General features: G+C 50.3%; 2 protein-coding genes across 3 annotated transcripts in view; both read left to right on the plus strand.

Annotated features, from left to right (window-relative positions):
* Positions 1–249: 249 nt before the first annotated feature.
* AGRP (agouti related neuropeptide) lies at positions 250–1,159 on the plus strand (the record flags this gene model as incomplete). 2 transcript variants are annotated; one of them, XM_080829494.1, is made up of 4 exons in its annotated part: positions 250–264; positions 382–514; positions 681–766; positions 977–1,159. In XM_080829494.1, 3 exons carry the CDS (start codon positions 385–387, stop codon positions 1,157–1,159), a joined length of 399 nt encoding a protein of 132 aa, XP_080685620.1. The 2 variants fall into 2 exon arrangements, with proteins under 2 accessions (XP_080685620.1, XP_080685619.1); XM_080829493.1 differs by lacking the exon at positions 250–264 and having other exon boundaries at positions 385–540; positions 695–766.
* Positions 1,160–1,913: 754 nt separating this feature from the next.
* Positions 1,914–15,959, plus strand: part of ATP6V0D1 (ATPase H+ transporting V0 subunit d1) — a 39,638-nt gene continuing 25,592 nt past the window's right edge. Inside the window, exon 1 of the mRNA XM_080828355.1 lies at positions 1,914–2,158. Within this exon, the coding sequence (XP_080684481.1) occupies positions 2,029–2,158 (130 nt within the window). The 5' untranslated portion in view covers positions 1,914–2,028. The remainder of the gene's footprint in view (positions 2,159–15,959) is intronic.

A 15,959-nucleotide genomic window follows, 5' to 3' on the forward strand; every position in this document is an offset into this window, starting at 1 on the left:
CTGGGCACCCTATCTTGCTCCCAAACTTTGATTGGCACCTGGGGACCTCACCCCAAATCGGAGTCGGGCACACCTCTTATAGAGCATCCAAAAGCCCAGGTTGCAGGGAGAGAGGCCTGAGCTGTGCCCCCACCCTCTGGCGAGGGCCCCTTATGTCTTGGCTGCAGGCAGCAGTCACGTGTGGGGCGTTCATTAGACCCTGCCATATAAGCTGAGGGCACGGAGTGGCCAGAAACTCTCCAGGCAAGGATCCAGCAAGCAGAGGTAAGTCCTCAGGTTGGGCAGAGACCCTTGTTCTCTGGGAAGTCTCTGTCTGGGGTTGGGCACCTGGAGGGTGCAAGGATGAGGAAGGACTAAGTGGTCGGTCTTACTGCTGGCCAGGTCATGCTGCCTGCAGTGCTGCTGAGCTGTGCCCTGCTGCTGGTACTGCCCCCCATGCAGGGGGCCGACATGGGCCTGGCCCCGCTGGAAGGCATCAGAAGGCCGGACCAGGCCCTGTTCCCAGAGCTCCCAGGTCAGTATGGGCAGGGGTGGAGCTGGGTGGAGCCTGGATACCCTCTGGCCACAAAGTATCCTGCTTGGCATGAGCCCTCCTTGCCCCTTCCCAATCCCAGACCTTGGAGGTGGGTGTTTAATGCATGGGGAGGGAGGGGGTTCTGCCCTCACATCACCTGTTCCAGGCCTGGATCTGCAGTCCTCGCTGAAAAGGACAGCTGCAGAACAGTCAGGAGAGGATCTGCTGCAGGAGGCTGAGGCCTTGGCAGAGGTAACCGCCCAGGAGAAGGGGGTTGGCCACAGGCCTTGGGAAGGGACATCAGGTGTCATCCCCTCTCTCCACATGACCCCTCACCCGGGGTGATACTGCAGACTACTGTCTCTATGCTCCACTGCCATCCTGTTTGGATTGAGGCAGGTGACATTCCTGGACCTGCCTTCAAAGGCCGATGCCTGCAATCCTGCTCCCTTACTCCTGTAGGTACTAGATCCAGAGGACCGAGAGCCACGCTCCCCACGTCGCTGCGTAAGGCTGCATGAATCCTGTCTGGGACACCAGGTACCATGTTGCGACCCATGTGCCACGTGCTACTGCCGTTTCTTCAACGCCTTCTGCTACTGCCGGAAGCTGGGTACTGCCATGAACCCCTGCAGCCGTACCTAGCGGGCCGATGTCGGGGTCGGGGCTGTACATGGGGTAGTGAATAAAGGCTGGGACCAACCCCAAGGCTGTGGCGTTATTTCAAACGTGGCCGTCGGAGGTGGGAAGTCACGGAGGTCACAGTAGGGATGGGGTTGCCACCAAGCCAAGAAATGACACACATACCCACACACACCTACCCCAGGGTCTAGGCTACCCATCATCTGAATCACTTACATGCATGGTCTTACGGTGCCAGGCGCCGGTAGGGAGGCAGAAAGGCCGGACTCCAGCCCTCCAGAATCTCGTACAAGAAATGCGGTTGCAGTGAGCAGTGCATACACGGCCTGGAACTCCTGGCAGGCCAGCAAGCGTTAGGCTCCAGGGCCTGCTTGCGGCTAACTTGACCTGTGACCTCAGCGAAGTCTGCCCCTCGAACCGTAGTTCCCTTCGAGGGAGGCCTGCCTCAGCAGTTTGGAACGTTTCCAAGCTTAAGAAGCACCGCTTATTCCCATCTTTACTCGGCCTGCGCCTCAGGGCCAGCTACCCCAGACGGTGGTGTAAAGCTAGAGGGCCCAATCGAATCCCCGCGGCCACGTGCGCCACCACGCGGCCGGCCTCAGACACTCCAAGCTGGTTAAGGCCGGTAGCCAGACGCACGCCTACCCAGCCGCGCAGGCGCCAGAGGGCCCACACCTGCGCATTGCTTTCGGACGAAACCACCCGGAAGCCGGGCGCCACTCAGAGCCCCGCCCCGTTGTGGTCACGTGAGGCGGTCGCGCGTCACCTGACCCGCTTGACAGCCCGCTGCTGGCGCAGAGTCAGCTGATCTTGGAATCAAGCTGTCCACCCGGCGATCGGGGTTCTCCGATCTCGCCTCCCCCGCCGCAGCCATGTCGTTCTTCCCGGAGCTTTACTTCAACGTGGACAATGGCTACTTGGAGGGACTGGTGCGCGGCCTGAAGGCGGGAGTGCTCAGCCAGGCGGACTACCTCAATCTGGTGCAGTGCGAGACGCTCGAGGGTGAGCCGCGGGGCCGGGCGCTTGGGCCTTGAAAGGCTGGCAAGGAGACTGGCCCGGGCCTGAGGGTTCCGAGATCTGGGCGGGGAAGCCGGAGGCGGGGGTTCTCGAAGGGCCTGAGAGGCCTTGCTAGGAATCCAGCGGCCGATGGCGAGCGCCCAGGAAGGGAATCTCCCTCCAGATGCGGCTCCGCACGGGCCCAGACGTAACTAAGGCTTTGAGAACCGCGGTGGTTGGCGTCTGCTGGGGCCTCCGCTTCCCGCTTAAGCCTGCCGTGTAGTTTGAAAAAGAGGGTTTCTCGAGAGTGGTTGATCGGTGGTGCGAGAAGTGCCCATACAAAACTCTTTGCCCTGACGTAGTCCAAGAAAGGCCCCGTGGCAACGCTTAGAGAAGCTAAGCGGAAAAGCCCCCGCTTCCCACCTAACATACACCAAGGCTTTTGGGATCACTGTGTCTTAGCCTTGGCCGGCGTGGTGAGCCTTCCTGGGGAATTGCTGAGCTAACCTAGTGAGAGTTTGCTCCCATCGCCGAACCCCTGGCTGAGCAGAGTCTCCTGAAGGCAGTAATTTGGAGAGCAAGAGGTGGGCCTCCAAGTTTGGAAGTTCCTACACTTGTATTTGGCTAATAAATCCCAACTCCTCAGCGAGAAGGTTGCCTGTTGGAACGGGATTTTTTTTTTTTTTAAGCACAAGAATGATGAGAAGCTAAGTTCCCCTTTCTTCAACTCCAAAGTGGGATTGACTCCCTAAGGCAGAGCTGCAACAGATTTACTGAATTAGAGATGTCGTTGAGCCCCCATTTCCCCTGGTGATAGTGAAGGACATTGTGGTTGGGATGTAAGTTCCTATTTCTCACCCTCAAGAGATACCCTTGAGCAGAGGTACTGCTGGCTCCATGGTTGGCAGCTGGAGGGAAAGACGACTTGACCTCTGGAGAAAATTTTCTCATCAAAAACTGATTGAGGTTAAAAGAGGATTCAATTTTTATTTATTTATTTTTTAAGATTATTTATTTATTTATTTATTTGACAGACAGAGATCATAAGTAGGCAGAGAGGCAGGCAGAGAGAGAGGAGGGAGTAGGCTCCCTGCTGAGCAGAGAGCCGGATGCGGGGCTTGATCCCAGGACCTGAGCCGAAGGCAGAGGCTTTAACCCACTGAGCCACCCAGGCGCCCCAAGGATTCAATTTTTAAAAATGAGCTGTTTATCTTGTAAACTGAACCAGTAAAGGGAAAATAGATACTTTAAAATTTTAAAACTTATTGAAGTTAAAATGCAGTAATTCTGGATTTTAACATAAACATCTGAGAAAAGCTATTTGTCTGCCTTATAAGGGCGGAAATGGGAAGGAGAGGAGAGCACCTTAGGGTACCGGGTTGGAGAGCCTGCCAGCAATCTGACTTTCGTCACTGGGAAAAGGAGGAGAAACAGAGGAAGGCTGCCTAGGGCAGGGCCTGGCACACAGTTGGCATTTAATATGAGTTTTGTGGACTGACTGGGACTGGAGATCTTTCTTTGCTTAAATCTGAAGGTGAATACAGTTGATGACCAACTGGCATTTGGTAAACTTGTTTCTTTTCTAGGTTTTCCTCACTCATGCTGCAGCCTGTCCTTCCTCTTCCTGCAGAGCTTTTGGGGTTCCCATCTTCCCAGCCACCCCTCCACCATCATCCTCCATAAATGTGTTAGGCCATTCCTCCTGCAGTCCTGCTCAGCCCGTGGCCTGCCTTGCGGCACCCCATATAGACCTTTAGGGTCACATTCAAGGATTCCCTTGCTGTTCCACACACACTCCTTTCCCTCACACAAGCCATCCCCCTCAACTCTTGGTGCCCATAGTGTGGTGGACCCTGGGGCTGGAAAAATCTGAGTTTGAATCCCAGCCCTGCCAATTACCGGGTTACCTTAGACGAGTTATTCAACACTTCTGGGCCTTGGGTTCTTCATCTGGTATAATATCATCACCTATTTCATAAGGTTGTGAGATGTCAGCAGGCTTTTACGTTTAAACACTTAGCCCAGCAATAAACACAGAATATGTGCTAGATACATGTTAGCTCTTGCTTTCACTACATTGCACCTGCAATTCCTTCTGTATTCATCTCTTCCCCACAAAGCCCAGTGATTCCCACCCTTCAAGGCCCAGGCCCAGTAGCATCCCATCTTAGAGCCCCCATGGTGATCCTGGTAGGCTAGAATGTTGTCCCCTCCACCAATTACAGCTCCTGTGGCTGTCTATGCTATTTTTCTAGAAGTTTCTTGGCATAGAGTTTGGCATTTGGGGGGACCCTATATGCTGGAGATAGTCAAGACTTTCAGGGGCTGGGGATAACCAGAAGCAGGAGGAGTGACCAGAAACCCCATTATCCTCTACAGAAAGTCCTTCTCTGTTTCTGAGGGTGATATACCAGAGGCCTTCGTTGCTGTTTTGTTGTTGTTGTTTTGCCTCTGTCTGTCATGAAGTGACAAGATTTCCAAAGAAGGTGTTTGAGGTGTTGGACAGTTCCCAGAAGGCACAGGATACTGGGCAGGGGGTGGTATTCTTCAAGGAAAGGCAAATGTAGACCCTCTACCACATCCTGGGCTTTCTTCCCGGAATCCCACTCGAGCAAGGCATCTGCTATTCACCTCTTCTTCTAGAACTCAGTCTTTGAGGACCTTCAGAGTTCATATATTCTCCGTTGTCCATCTTGCTTCATTGTCTATACTCAGAGGTAGGAGAAAAAACCTGGAGAGGTTAATTGAAGGGACAGAGTTGGTGGTCATGAGAGCACTTTTTAACTCTGAGCGTTTCTGGATATGTAGAGTACCTTCTGGGGGCTGAGTCTTGTGCTGGAAATTGTGGGGAAGATGAGGTGGGTCAGAGATATACAAAGAGAAATCCTACAGTATTACTTTGAATGTTTTGATTCATCCAGTATATACTTAGGAAGCCCCTGTTTTCTGCCAGGTGCTGTGATAGGGGCTGAGATATTTTGTCGAATGATGTTCTCTTGACCCTCATAATCCTGTGGTGGAGGTCGGTGTGGGCAGGGGGAAGACATTAAGAGATCAGTGTAGCATGGAACTTACAAATGTGGGCCTACTACTTCTTGGTGCTGCCATGTAACCTCTCTGTCCAGAGTTTTATTGTCTGTAAAGTGGTGATCATAATGGCACGTACTTCATGGGCTGGTTATGAAGGTTAAACAAGATAATTCCTATAAAGCACTTAGCTCTTCCGACTGAGCCAGCCAAGGTTACTGTTATTTTATTTTATTTTTTTAAAAGATTTTATTTATTTATTTGACAGACAGAGATCACAAGTAGGCAGAGAGGCAGGCAGAGGGAGAGGAAGGGAAGCAGGCTCCCTGCTGAGCAGAAAGCCCGATGCGGGGCTCGATCCCAGGACCCTGGGATCATGACCCAAGCCGAAGGCAGAGGCTTTAACCCACTGAGCCACCCAGGCACTCCGGTTACTGTTATTTTAAAGTGGACTAAATACATAAGTACAGACTGAGGGGTGGTAGTGGAAAACGTGATGGTCTGGAGCACCGCCTCCCACAGAGGCTTGCCAACCTTGGGGTTCTTCGATGTATTTCAGGCATTAGGAGCATATGTATGCTACTTTGATGTTCAGATGTTTGTTTGCTCATTAAAGAAACATTGCCGAAAGGCCTACTGTGTGCCAGTTCCTGGGTTTTATAGGTTAGCCATGCAGCTATTTCAGGCATTACCATAGTTCTGAGCCTCAACTCTCAGCTTTGACCCAGGGTTCAGCCCAAGAACATTGCTAGTAATTTGTCTGACTGGATGTGGGGCCTTCAGGTGTGAGTGAGGCTCCAGCTCTGCCCTCCAGAATTTCTCCCTTCCTCTTTCCTCTTTAAAACTTTTTTTTAAAGATTTTATTTGTTTATTTGACAGAGAGAGATCACAAGTAGGCAGAGAGGCAGGCAGAGAGAGAGAGAGGGAAGCTGGCCCCCTGCTGAGCAGAGAGCCCGATGTGGGACTTGATCCCAGGACCCCGAGACCATGACCCGAGCCGAAGGCAGAGGCCCAACCCGCTGAGCCACCCAGGCATCCCTAAAACTATTTTAAACTGATATTGTCGAATATATACAAATTAGAAGGAATAGTATCACGAGTCTCTAATATCACTTAACTATAACAATGATCAATTCTTGTCATTACGACAATTATCACTAAATAGCTTTTAGTTTCACTAAATAGCTCCACTTACCCTCCCAACTCCTAAATTATTTTGAAGTAAATCCCAGACAACGCATCATTTCAGCTGTAAATGTATCAATATCTCTGAAAAAGGTCATGACTAATTAAAAAAAAAAAAAACCGCAATGCTGTTATTCCTCCTTTAAAAGAAACAATAATTTGTTAAAGTCATCAACTATCTATCTAGTGTTCAGATTTCTCATATCACCTCAAATTTTTAAAATATTTAAAATATTATTTGTTTCAATCAGGATCCAGATATGATCCATACATTTTAGCTGGTTGATGCTGTCTCGGTCTTTTATGGATTTTTAAAAAGATTTTATTTATTGGGGCACCTGGATGCCTCAGTGGGTTAAAGCCTCTGCCTTCGGCTCAGATCATGATCCCAGGGTCCTGGGATCGAGCCCCGCATTGGGCTCTCTGCTTGGCAGGGAGCCTGCTTCCTCCTCTCTCTCTCTCTCTCTGCCTGCCGCTCTGCCTACTTGTGCTCTCTGTCTGTCAAATAAAATAAATAAAATCTTTAAAAAAAGATTTTATTTATTTATTTGACAGAGAGATAGAGAGCACAAGTAGGCAGAATGGCAGGCAGAGAGAGAGAAAGAAACAGGCTCTCCACCGAGCAGGTAGCCCGATGTGGGACTCGATCCCAGGATCCTGGGATCATGACCCGAGCCAAAGGCAGCCACTTAACCGACTGAGCCACCCAGGCGCCTCTCGGGTCTTTTAATACATAGGTTCTTTGTCTCTCTTATTTTTCCTTTCACTTATTGAAGAAACTGGGTCATTTGATTTATGGGTTTTTCCCTCCATCTCAATTTTGCTGATACCCTTGCTGTATAGTTAGACATATACCTCTGTCCTGTGTTTTCCCTGTAAATTGGTAGTTAGATGTAGGAGTTTGATTAGAGTTTAGTTCAGCTTTTTTTGAAAAAAGAATATTTAATAGGTGATTTGGTACTTCCATTGGGAGGCACGTAACATCTAGTTGTTTCTCTTTTTTTTTTAATTAACAAATTTTTTTAATTTATTTATTTGTTAGAGAGAGAGAGCGAGCGAGCACAGGCGGAGAATGGTAGGCAGAGGCAGACGGAGAAGCAGGCTCCCCGCCGAGCAAGAAGCCCGATGTGGGACTCGACCCCAGGACCCTGGGATCATGACCTGAGCCGAAGGCAGCCGCTCAACCAACTGAGCCACCCAGGCGTCCCTAGTTGTTTCTCTTTTTATGACATAAAAATCATCGACATTTATTGCCTAGAATCATGATTTCATTAGGTGTTGCAAAATGGTGATATGCTAATTCTTTGTTTCCTTCTTTGATTACTAGCTTGAATATTTCTATATAAGGAGACTTCCACTAATCAACTACTTTGTTACACTGAAATACGGTCTATATTAGTGAGGTAGGATAAATGCTTGATTCTTTCCTGTATTTCTTAGTTTTCAAAATAATGAGTTGGTTCTCCGGCATCCTTCAGAGGACAAATGAGGTTTGTTCTTTTTCTTTTTCTTGGTATAGTATCATAAGGCACATATGGATTTTGATATATTTTTGTCTTTTAATCTTTTTATTGAAGCTCAAACTCTCCCTTGGCCAGTGGGAGCTTATTCAATAGGCTGTTGAGTCTTTTTGACACAATCCTGTAGCCTTTGAGAGCTTTCCTTACTTCAGAGATAACGATATCTTCTCATCTTATCTTATACATTTCCTGACCCAGACCTAGAGTCCTCATTTCTCTTAGGAGACCTCGTTCTTTTTATTAGAAAAATGATATTTAGAGATCATAATGAGTCTAAGGGGTTCTCATTGCTACTGGGTTGGTCATTGTTTCCAGGATTTTTCTATGGATTAGCTCTCTTCTTACTCAGAAACAAAGAAAATGGAGAAAAGCATATGGCTAGCTGGATAATTCAGCCACAATTCAGCTGATGCTCATTTCCTAATTTGGAATGGAGCTTCTATCCGACAATTGGGCCAGTCAGGACATCCCTTTCCTGTTGTAAAGAAATATAATTAACATTCAGGACTGGGAGCGGCAGCAAATTAAATGCTTGGGGACCATGGTTGGAGGGCTCACATGTACAGTATGCTGGCTGTCTTCCAGAACTCTTTATCCCTCTCTGTTCTGAGTGCTTGTGTTCTTTTCATTACAACATTTCCTTCTGCATTTCAACATTTTTTTCATAAGAGACTGTCTCTTAAGGGAAGAAGAAAGCAAGACTCCAGGCTGGGCTTGGCCAGTCATCAGTCACATGAAACTGCGGGTGCAGAGGTGGTTGGTGTCCTCCAGGAGCGGCAAGTCATTCATCGCTAACTGTGGTGTGGCAAGGAGTGTGGCTGGAGCGTTACAGATCAGGTCTGGAGGGATTGCAAAAGCCATAGAGGAAGTGCTTTGTCCTGAGTGAGGGGATGGGTGAGGGAAACTATTGGACTTGTACTTTAGAGTGCACGTGCAGTGGCAAAAGGAGATGGGAAGTGGGGGCCGCACCAGAAGGGGGAAGAACAACTTGCAGGGTTTTATAAGGAATCCAGGTCAGAGGTGATGCCAGCTTGCCTTTGGCATGGACAAGGATCATCTTGGGGGAATCTTAGGAAGAGGAAGTGATAGAACTTGAGGGGTTGCATAAGGCACTGAGGAAGCCCATGTCCTCACCGCTGGTATAGGCAACTGTGTCAGTGGCAGAGTGAAATGATAGTGGAATGCAGAAGAGAAGGTTGGAGAAAGAAGGAGAAAAATGGGATTGAGGGAGCTGTGAGCCATTTGAGTAGCAATGTAAAGGCGATTTTTGGTGCTTGGGTGAGTCTGAGCTTGGGAGACAACTTTGGGAAATCAGGGTAGAAGTGCGGCTGCTGCCTCTAAGAGAGAGCATCGAGTCAGGAAGAGCAGAGGCCCAAGATGAGATCTGCCCCCAGGAAAGGCTCCAGTTAAGCAAGGGGTCCTGCCGGAAAGGTGAAAGACACCCCCTGAAAGGTGGGCAGCCCCAGCACAGAATCTGAAAAAGAAGGGGTGATGAATGCCAAATGTGGCCAAGAGATTGAAATAAAGTCAGACAGCTTTTCACTTGGATTTCCCATTCAGAGGTCACAGTGACCCTAATGGGAAGAGAAGAGAGTTGGGACTAAAAGGTGAGAGCCGTGCATGGAGTGTATGGGCAGAGATGACATATAGATGGAACAGAGCTCACTGGGGAACTAATCCCAGCTCAGCCACATACTGGCTTTGTGACCCTGAGCAAGTTGTTTGTCCTCAGCTGTACGGTCAGATATGTTGATAGCATCTCTTCGAGATGTATATGAAGTATAAGGACAGGGCCCCGTGCCAAGTGCAGGTCAGGGCAGCCAGTTGCTGTCACCATGGTCAATCCCTCCTATCACTCCTGAAAGACAGGCGCCACACTGGGCCTTGAATGAGTAATGAAAACATGGCACATAGGTCTTGCCTGGGGGCAAGTGTGCCTGTCTAATGGGCAGACAACATCGAAAGTTTAGTAGGCACAAGGTAGATTTTAGGGGGACAGGAGCAGGTGGGGTAAAAGTGTACAGGGTTTCTCTTTGGGGTTCTGAAATCGATGGTGGTGCTGATCACACAATTTTGTGGCTATACTGAGACCCATTGACTTGTACACTTTAAATGGGAAAGTTGTATGGCGTATGAATTCCATCTCAGTAAAGCTCTTACCATAAGTCAGCCAGGCCGAGGAGGTGGGAAGAAGGAATGGTGTTAGTGTCTTGGAAACATGGTACTTCGCAGAGTGTCTGAGGAGCTTCAGGAACTGGGAAGAGAGAATAGAACACGTGTCAATACGTGCAGGGGCTGACTGTGGCCAGGTACATCAGGCTGGCTCATGAAAGACTTTGAGTGCCTTGGACACAGCTCAGGAGGGATGAATGTTATGATTTAAAAAAAAAAAAAAGACGGGAAGGGAGAGATTCTTAGGGTTAGGTTGAGGCCAGTGTGTGGGAAATGTCTAAGAGTTTCTGTATATAGTCTTGCCTGGAAATATTTCCTATATTGCATTTTGTTGGTCACAGGAGGCTCCGTTGAGTTGGTGAAGTTAGAGGACCATAGCTTGAACAGAAAGACAAGCTTAGCTCAGTGCAGAATTCCTCAGAGTCGGCTGTATTCCGAAAGAAGAGATAACACAGCCCTGAGAGTCCACTGGCCACAGGCAAGAGAGAGAGGAGCTTGGGGGCATTGGGAGAAGAGTGTGCAGAGGTGATAACCTGGAGAAGTTTGCATCGTGGATCGAAGAGAACAAGGACCTTGATTCTGAGCTCTGAGAGCCTGGCCCCAGACACACCTGCAGTTTCCTCCTTGGTATATGAGGATCCATGTTGTCCTGGCTGCCCTGGGCAATGGTGTCGCCGAGTGAAGAGAACCCTGGTACCCAGTGATGGATGAGGAGGCAGGGGTCATTGGTGGTGACCGTGGCCACCTGATACCTTGATTGTTCCTCTCCAAGTTGCTGCTGCTCCCCAAGAGACGGAGGCTCCGGAGGGGGGTTGGAGACTTGAGAGGGGCAGGAGAGAGGTCTTGCTGTCGCGAGCCAGCTTGGACTTGGTCCCTTAGTAGATGGGGTGGGGGGGTTGTGAAGGGAATAGTGGTGGGAGGGGGACGCAGTCAGAAACTTGGTCTGAGGCTCTGGAGGCTGGATTTAGGCGGAGCCAGGGTGGAGGCGGGCAGGCGGCTCTTCCGGCTCTCCCGGTGAGAAAACATGGCCGAACCGGGCAGCAGTGGCATGAGGGGAGATGAAGGACTGGGATCAGGCACCAGCTTAGGGGGGTGAGGCCCAAGGTTGGGCCAATTTTCATTCGTTGTGGGGATGAGAGGGGTTAGCAGTCAGGCTTCTGACTTCGTGAATGAATGGGTGGGTGCTGGAAGTGCTTCTGAGATGAGGACCAGCGGAAGAGGAGACAGTTTGGGGTATGAATGGGGTGACAGAAGAGGAGGTGTTCTGGCTCAGATGTGCTGAGTCGGGGTGTCTGAGGGGGGCCGCTTTGTGGGCCCGGAGCTCAGGGGAAGTAGCACTAAAGATACCAGTCTGGAAATCATCAGCATGCTGACTGGCTGGCAGCGTGTCAGCCCACACTCGGCCATCTGTAGGCTCGCAGCCAGGCCGAGTCTCCCCAAGAAGCCCAGTCCTGCCAGGAGGACAGGCCAAGTGGACACAAGCGCAGTCTGACGAGGACACCTGGCATGGAGCCTACTTCGGCAAGTGGCGCAGGGAGAGCAATAGCCAGGGACTCCCCACTGATCCCTTCCGCGCGTTATCCTGCATGGCTGGGCATGGGGGTGGTTTTGTTTTGTTTTTGACCAAACAATATTTAATTTTTAATTCCAAAAAGTAAAGTTGGTGGAAGGGTGACTCAGTGTGGACCTTTTGGGGGATACCTTGTTAAAACATTGCATGTGTATATATGCTGTGTTCTCGTAGCCCCACTTAGAGGACTGTGTCCTTCTAGATTAGCACAGGATGGTTTGTATGGAGATGTTCCCATCAGCCTTGTTCATAACCACAGCCTATTAGAACCAATAGAATATTCATCAACAGGGGCAGGTTAAATAAACCATGGTCTGTCTTTACAGTGGAGTACTATGCAAGTGTTCAAAAGCATGAAGTTCTATAAGGACTGATTTAAAAGTATATTGTTGATATGTTCCCATTTTAGAAGAATACTCTTTGCACTTGAAAAAGTGTTTGGAAGCACAGACACCATGTGGTCTAGAATAGCAGCCTCTGGAGGGAGGAATTGAAGAGGCTGGGAGGGGAGTATGTACCTTTTTAATTTTATGTACTCTTTGGATTTATCGCAGTGAACAAATAGTTTATAATTTAAGACATCTGATAAAGCTATGTAAAATAAGGGAAATTAGAACATATAGATATGCAAAGAGAAGCTACTTACACCCAACGGGCCATCCCGGATGAGACCTCTGCTGGTGACCCTGGACACGTGCCTTCCAGACTTTGGTTCACAGCCTGCTGGGGCCAGTCTGATTCTTCAAGCCCCTTCTCTTTACACCTGAAGACTCAGAGCCCAGGGGGTACTTGAGGGCCCAAGCCGGGGCTGGACACCTCTGGCTGGTGACCAGGCCAGAACCTCAGGGCTCCTGTCCAGGTACAGCTCACCTGCTCACCTCTCACCTGGCCATCTTTCTCTTTTCTTCTTCACCTCCCCCCCAGCCCTTCTTGCTTTTCCTTTCCTGATTACATCTTGTGCTGGTATGTACTTTAGCATAGGACGTGATAGCCCCTGTTTCACAAGCCCTGCCCCAGAGGTCATGTCGGAACTTGCTCTGCTGGGCGATAACACACTTTTTCTTGGATTTTACTCAGTGATTTCTTGGGCTTGGTTCCTGCGGTGGAACCAGTGTCTGTACCCAAGCCTAGGTAGGGCCTTTTGCAGTGGCCTCGGCACAGGCAAATGGGAGCCACCCAGGACCCTTGAAGAGAGACTTTCTGGATGGCCAGGGTTTCTGGATGGTAGAGAAGGAAAGGCCCCAACATCTTAACTTAAATATGTTGCAGGGAAGCACTCTGGGATGTGTTAATCTTCCTCTCCTGCTTTCTTAGTGGCACACACTGAGCACGGGAGAGCTTGTTACGCATCAGGGCTGGTAGACTTCGCATGGAAGGTGCTATTAAGTTCCTGAGGGCCCAGGTCCACTTGGGATGGTTTGGCTCCTGGCCCCCTGTCAGACTGCCCACTTGCCCACCCCCTGCAGCCAGGGTGCCTGCTCCAGCAACCCACACCCTTGTTCTAACTCGTAGTTGTTCTTGAGCTTTGGGCTCAGCAGACAGACACACTGCAACTTGTCAGAGGGTCTGCTTCCAGAACAAATAGGTGTGAGGACATGAAGCAGTGACCTCTCCTGTAAATCATCTGTGCCTGCTCAGGGTCAGGAGCCTCGGGGTCCCCCTGGGTCGCCAGGACCTTTGTTGAGTTGTGGTTGTGGTTGGGGGTGGAGGACATCAGGCAGACCCTGGCTTCCTTTCTGGCTAGCTGCGTGAAATTAAGCATGTGATTTCATCCCTCGGAGCTTGTTTGCCCGCCTGAGAAATGAAATCATTTGCAGGCTGTGAGGATTCAGCAGCACAGTGCCTAGCAAGAGTGAAGGCTCAGTAGATATTCATATGACTAGATGATAACGACTCAGTATTGGTGCTGGCAGACTACTAGACTTTGGTGTACAGGGGAGGAGAAGCTAAGGCCCTGATCCTGGAGGGCTGTGCCATGTCATAGATTATTCTGTTTCTGGGTTATTAAGCACCTGCTTTTTGAAAAATTTTTAAAGATTTAATTTTTTTTAAAATTTATTTGACAGAGAGAAATCACAAGTAGGCAGAGAGGTAGGCAGAGAGAGAGAGAGAGAGGGAAGCAGGCTCCCTGCTGAGGAGAGAGCCCGATGCGGGACTCAATCCCAGGACCCTGAGATCATGACCTGAGCCGAAGGCAGCGGCTTAACCCACTGAGCCACCCAGGCACCCAAGATTTAATTTTTTTAAGTAGGCTCCACGCCCAGCATGGATCCCAACACGGGGCTTGAACTCACGACCCAGAGATCAAGACCTGGGCTGAGATCAAGAGTCAGATGTTTAACAGACTGAGCCACCCAGCTGCCCCTAAAGATTTTTTTTTTAAGATTTTATTTAGGGGTGACTGGGTGTCCTTAGTTGGTTAAGTGGCTGCCTTCAGTTCAGGTCCTGATCCCAGGGTCCTTGCACATGCTCTCTCTCTCTCTCTCTCTCTCAAATAAGTAAAATCTTTTTAAAAAGCTTAAAGATTTTATTTGTAAGAGAGAATGTGTGTGTGCGCACAAGCATGCGGGGTGGGGGTAGGAGGAGGAGCAGAGGGAGAGGGAGACGCGGGCTCCCCGCTGAACCGGGAGCCCATCTTGGGGCTCGCTCCCAGGACCCTGGAATCATGACATGAGCCATAACCTCAGCCACCCAGGCATCCGTCCCTAAAGATTTTATTTTTAAGTAATCACTGCACCCGGCATGGGACTCAAACTCACAACCTGGAGATCAGGAATCGAGTGCTTTTTTTAGATCTGGCATTAGGCGGTAGAGGTGGGTGGGGGTGGGGTGGAAAGCTGGATCAAGGGATTTGGAGACTTGGGAGAGTCTGGCTGGCTAAGCTGGGAAACAAGAGTGTAGGGGACTGAGGATTCCCAGGCTTCCTCTGCAGGCTCTCCAGTCTTGCTACTTAGAAGGTTCTGTCTTCAGTGATGCAAGACAGACCAGTCCCTCATGACCGGACTCAAGCCCACCTTGTCTCCATTCTGGCTTTCCCAGACTCATGTCTATCTCGGGCCTATTCCTCGTTCTTTATGACACATTCCTGTGCGGCTTTGCCAGTGCCTGCTGCCTCCTTCCCCAGGGATCGCTGCCTGGGGCGGGGGCGGGGGGGGGGCGTGGATAGGAACCAGAAGTCTGAGGCTGGGATTAGATTGGAGGAATGTGTTGAGAGGAGGAAGAGTGGATCCCCTCGCCCTTTACAAAGCCATCCTCCCTGTGGCCACAAGGGGGTGTGCCATGACCACTCGGCTGCCAGAGAGCAGGGGAGGGGTGTGTGGCTGAGCTAGTGAGTCATCCAGGCTATCTCTCTTCTCTGCACAGCATCTGCTTGTGGCCACTGTCTCTTGGGACTCTGTCCTGGGCCCTACCTCCCTCACCCAAGCCCCAGTTGGCCTTCTCAGATTAAGTAGGACTCCCGGCTCAGTGTCTCCTGTCTGTCCATCTCTTCCTGTCCTCACCTCCCTGTGCCCCAGCTTCCTGGGTTGGGAAGGAGAAGGCCAGGGCCATTCCCTGAGGCTCTCCACCTTCGTGTTGAGTGCTCACTGCTCCTGCCTTACCCCTCAGGCTGTCCTCTTTTCCCCCTATCTGGGTCCTCATTTCCCCCTACCTGGGCTGTGCTGGTGGCTCTGTGTCGGAGCAGTGGCTGCAGCACAGTGTATGAGCCAGGAACCTGGAGTCTGAGGGGCTCCAGGCAGGAGGTTGAGGCTGCCGAGGGGTCAGGGCCATACTTCCCACGTTCCCAGAGGTACCACTCTTCCCCACATGGCGCCCACTCTTGTTCTGCAACCCTAGTCCCTCCAGGAGAGGGAAAATTCATCCTCGGGACAGACTCCTTTTCTCCCAGTCTCCTTCAGCGCTCTAGGGGACACATACAGGTGCACATGAGTAGGGTGACTCTGGCAAAGGTCCAAAGTAGGCACCCCAAACTCTGCAGGCACTGTAGGTGCACACAGTCGTGCTGGAAGGGGGTTGCTACCAGGTGACTGACAACTCTTCTCTTCCACTCTGCACCCCAATTTGGGGACCTTTCCATTAACCTTCCCTCATCTAACACTTAAACTTAGCAGATTTTTTTTTTCTTTCTTTTTTAATCTGTTCTGCACTGGCCTTTCTCCTGTTTTAGAGGCCGGAAGATCAAGACTCTGAAGGGCCACTTAGTAGGTGTGGCTGCTTTTCTATAGCCTGACATGCGCTCTGCCTGTCTGCATCCAGCACCCTGTAGCTTGAGGGCCTGGACTGGGGCCGCCCCCCCTAGGAACTTGAGTGGTCCTGAAGAGCGGCGGGTAGATTG

The sequence above is a fragment of the Martes martes genome (assembly GCF_963455335.1).
Source record: "Martes martes genome assembly, chromosome: 17".
NCBI lineage: Eukaryota > Metazoa > Chordata > Mammalia > Carnivora > Mustelidae > Martes > Martes martes.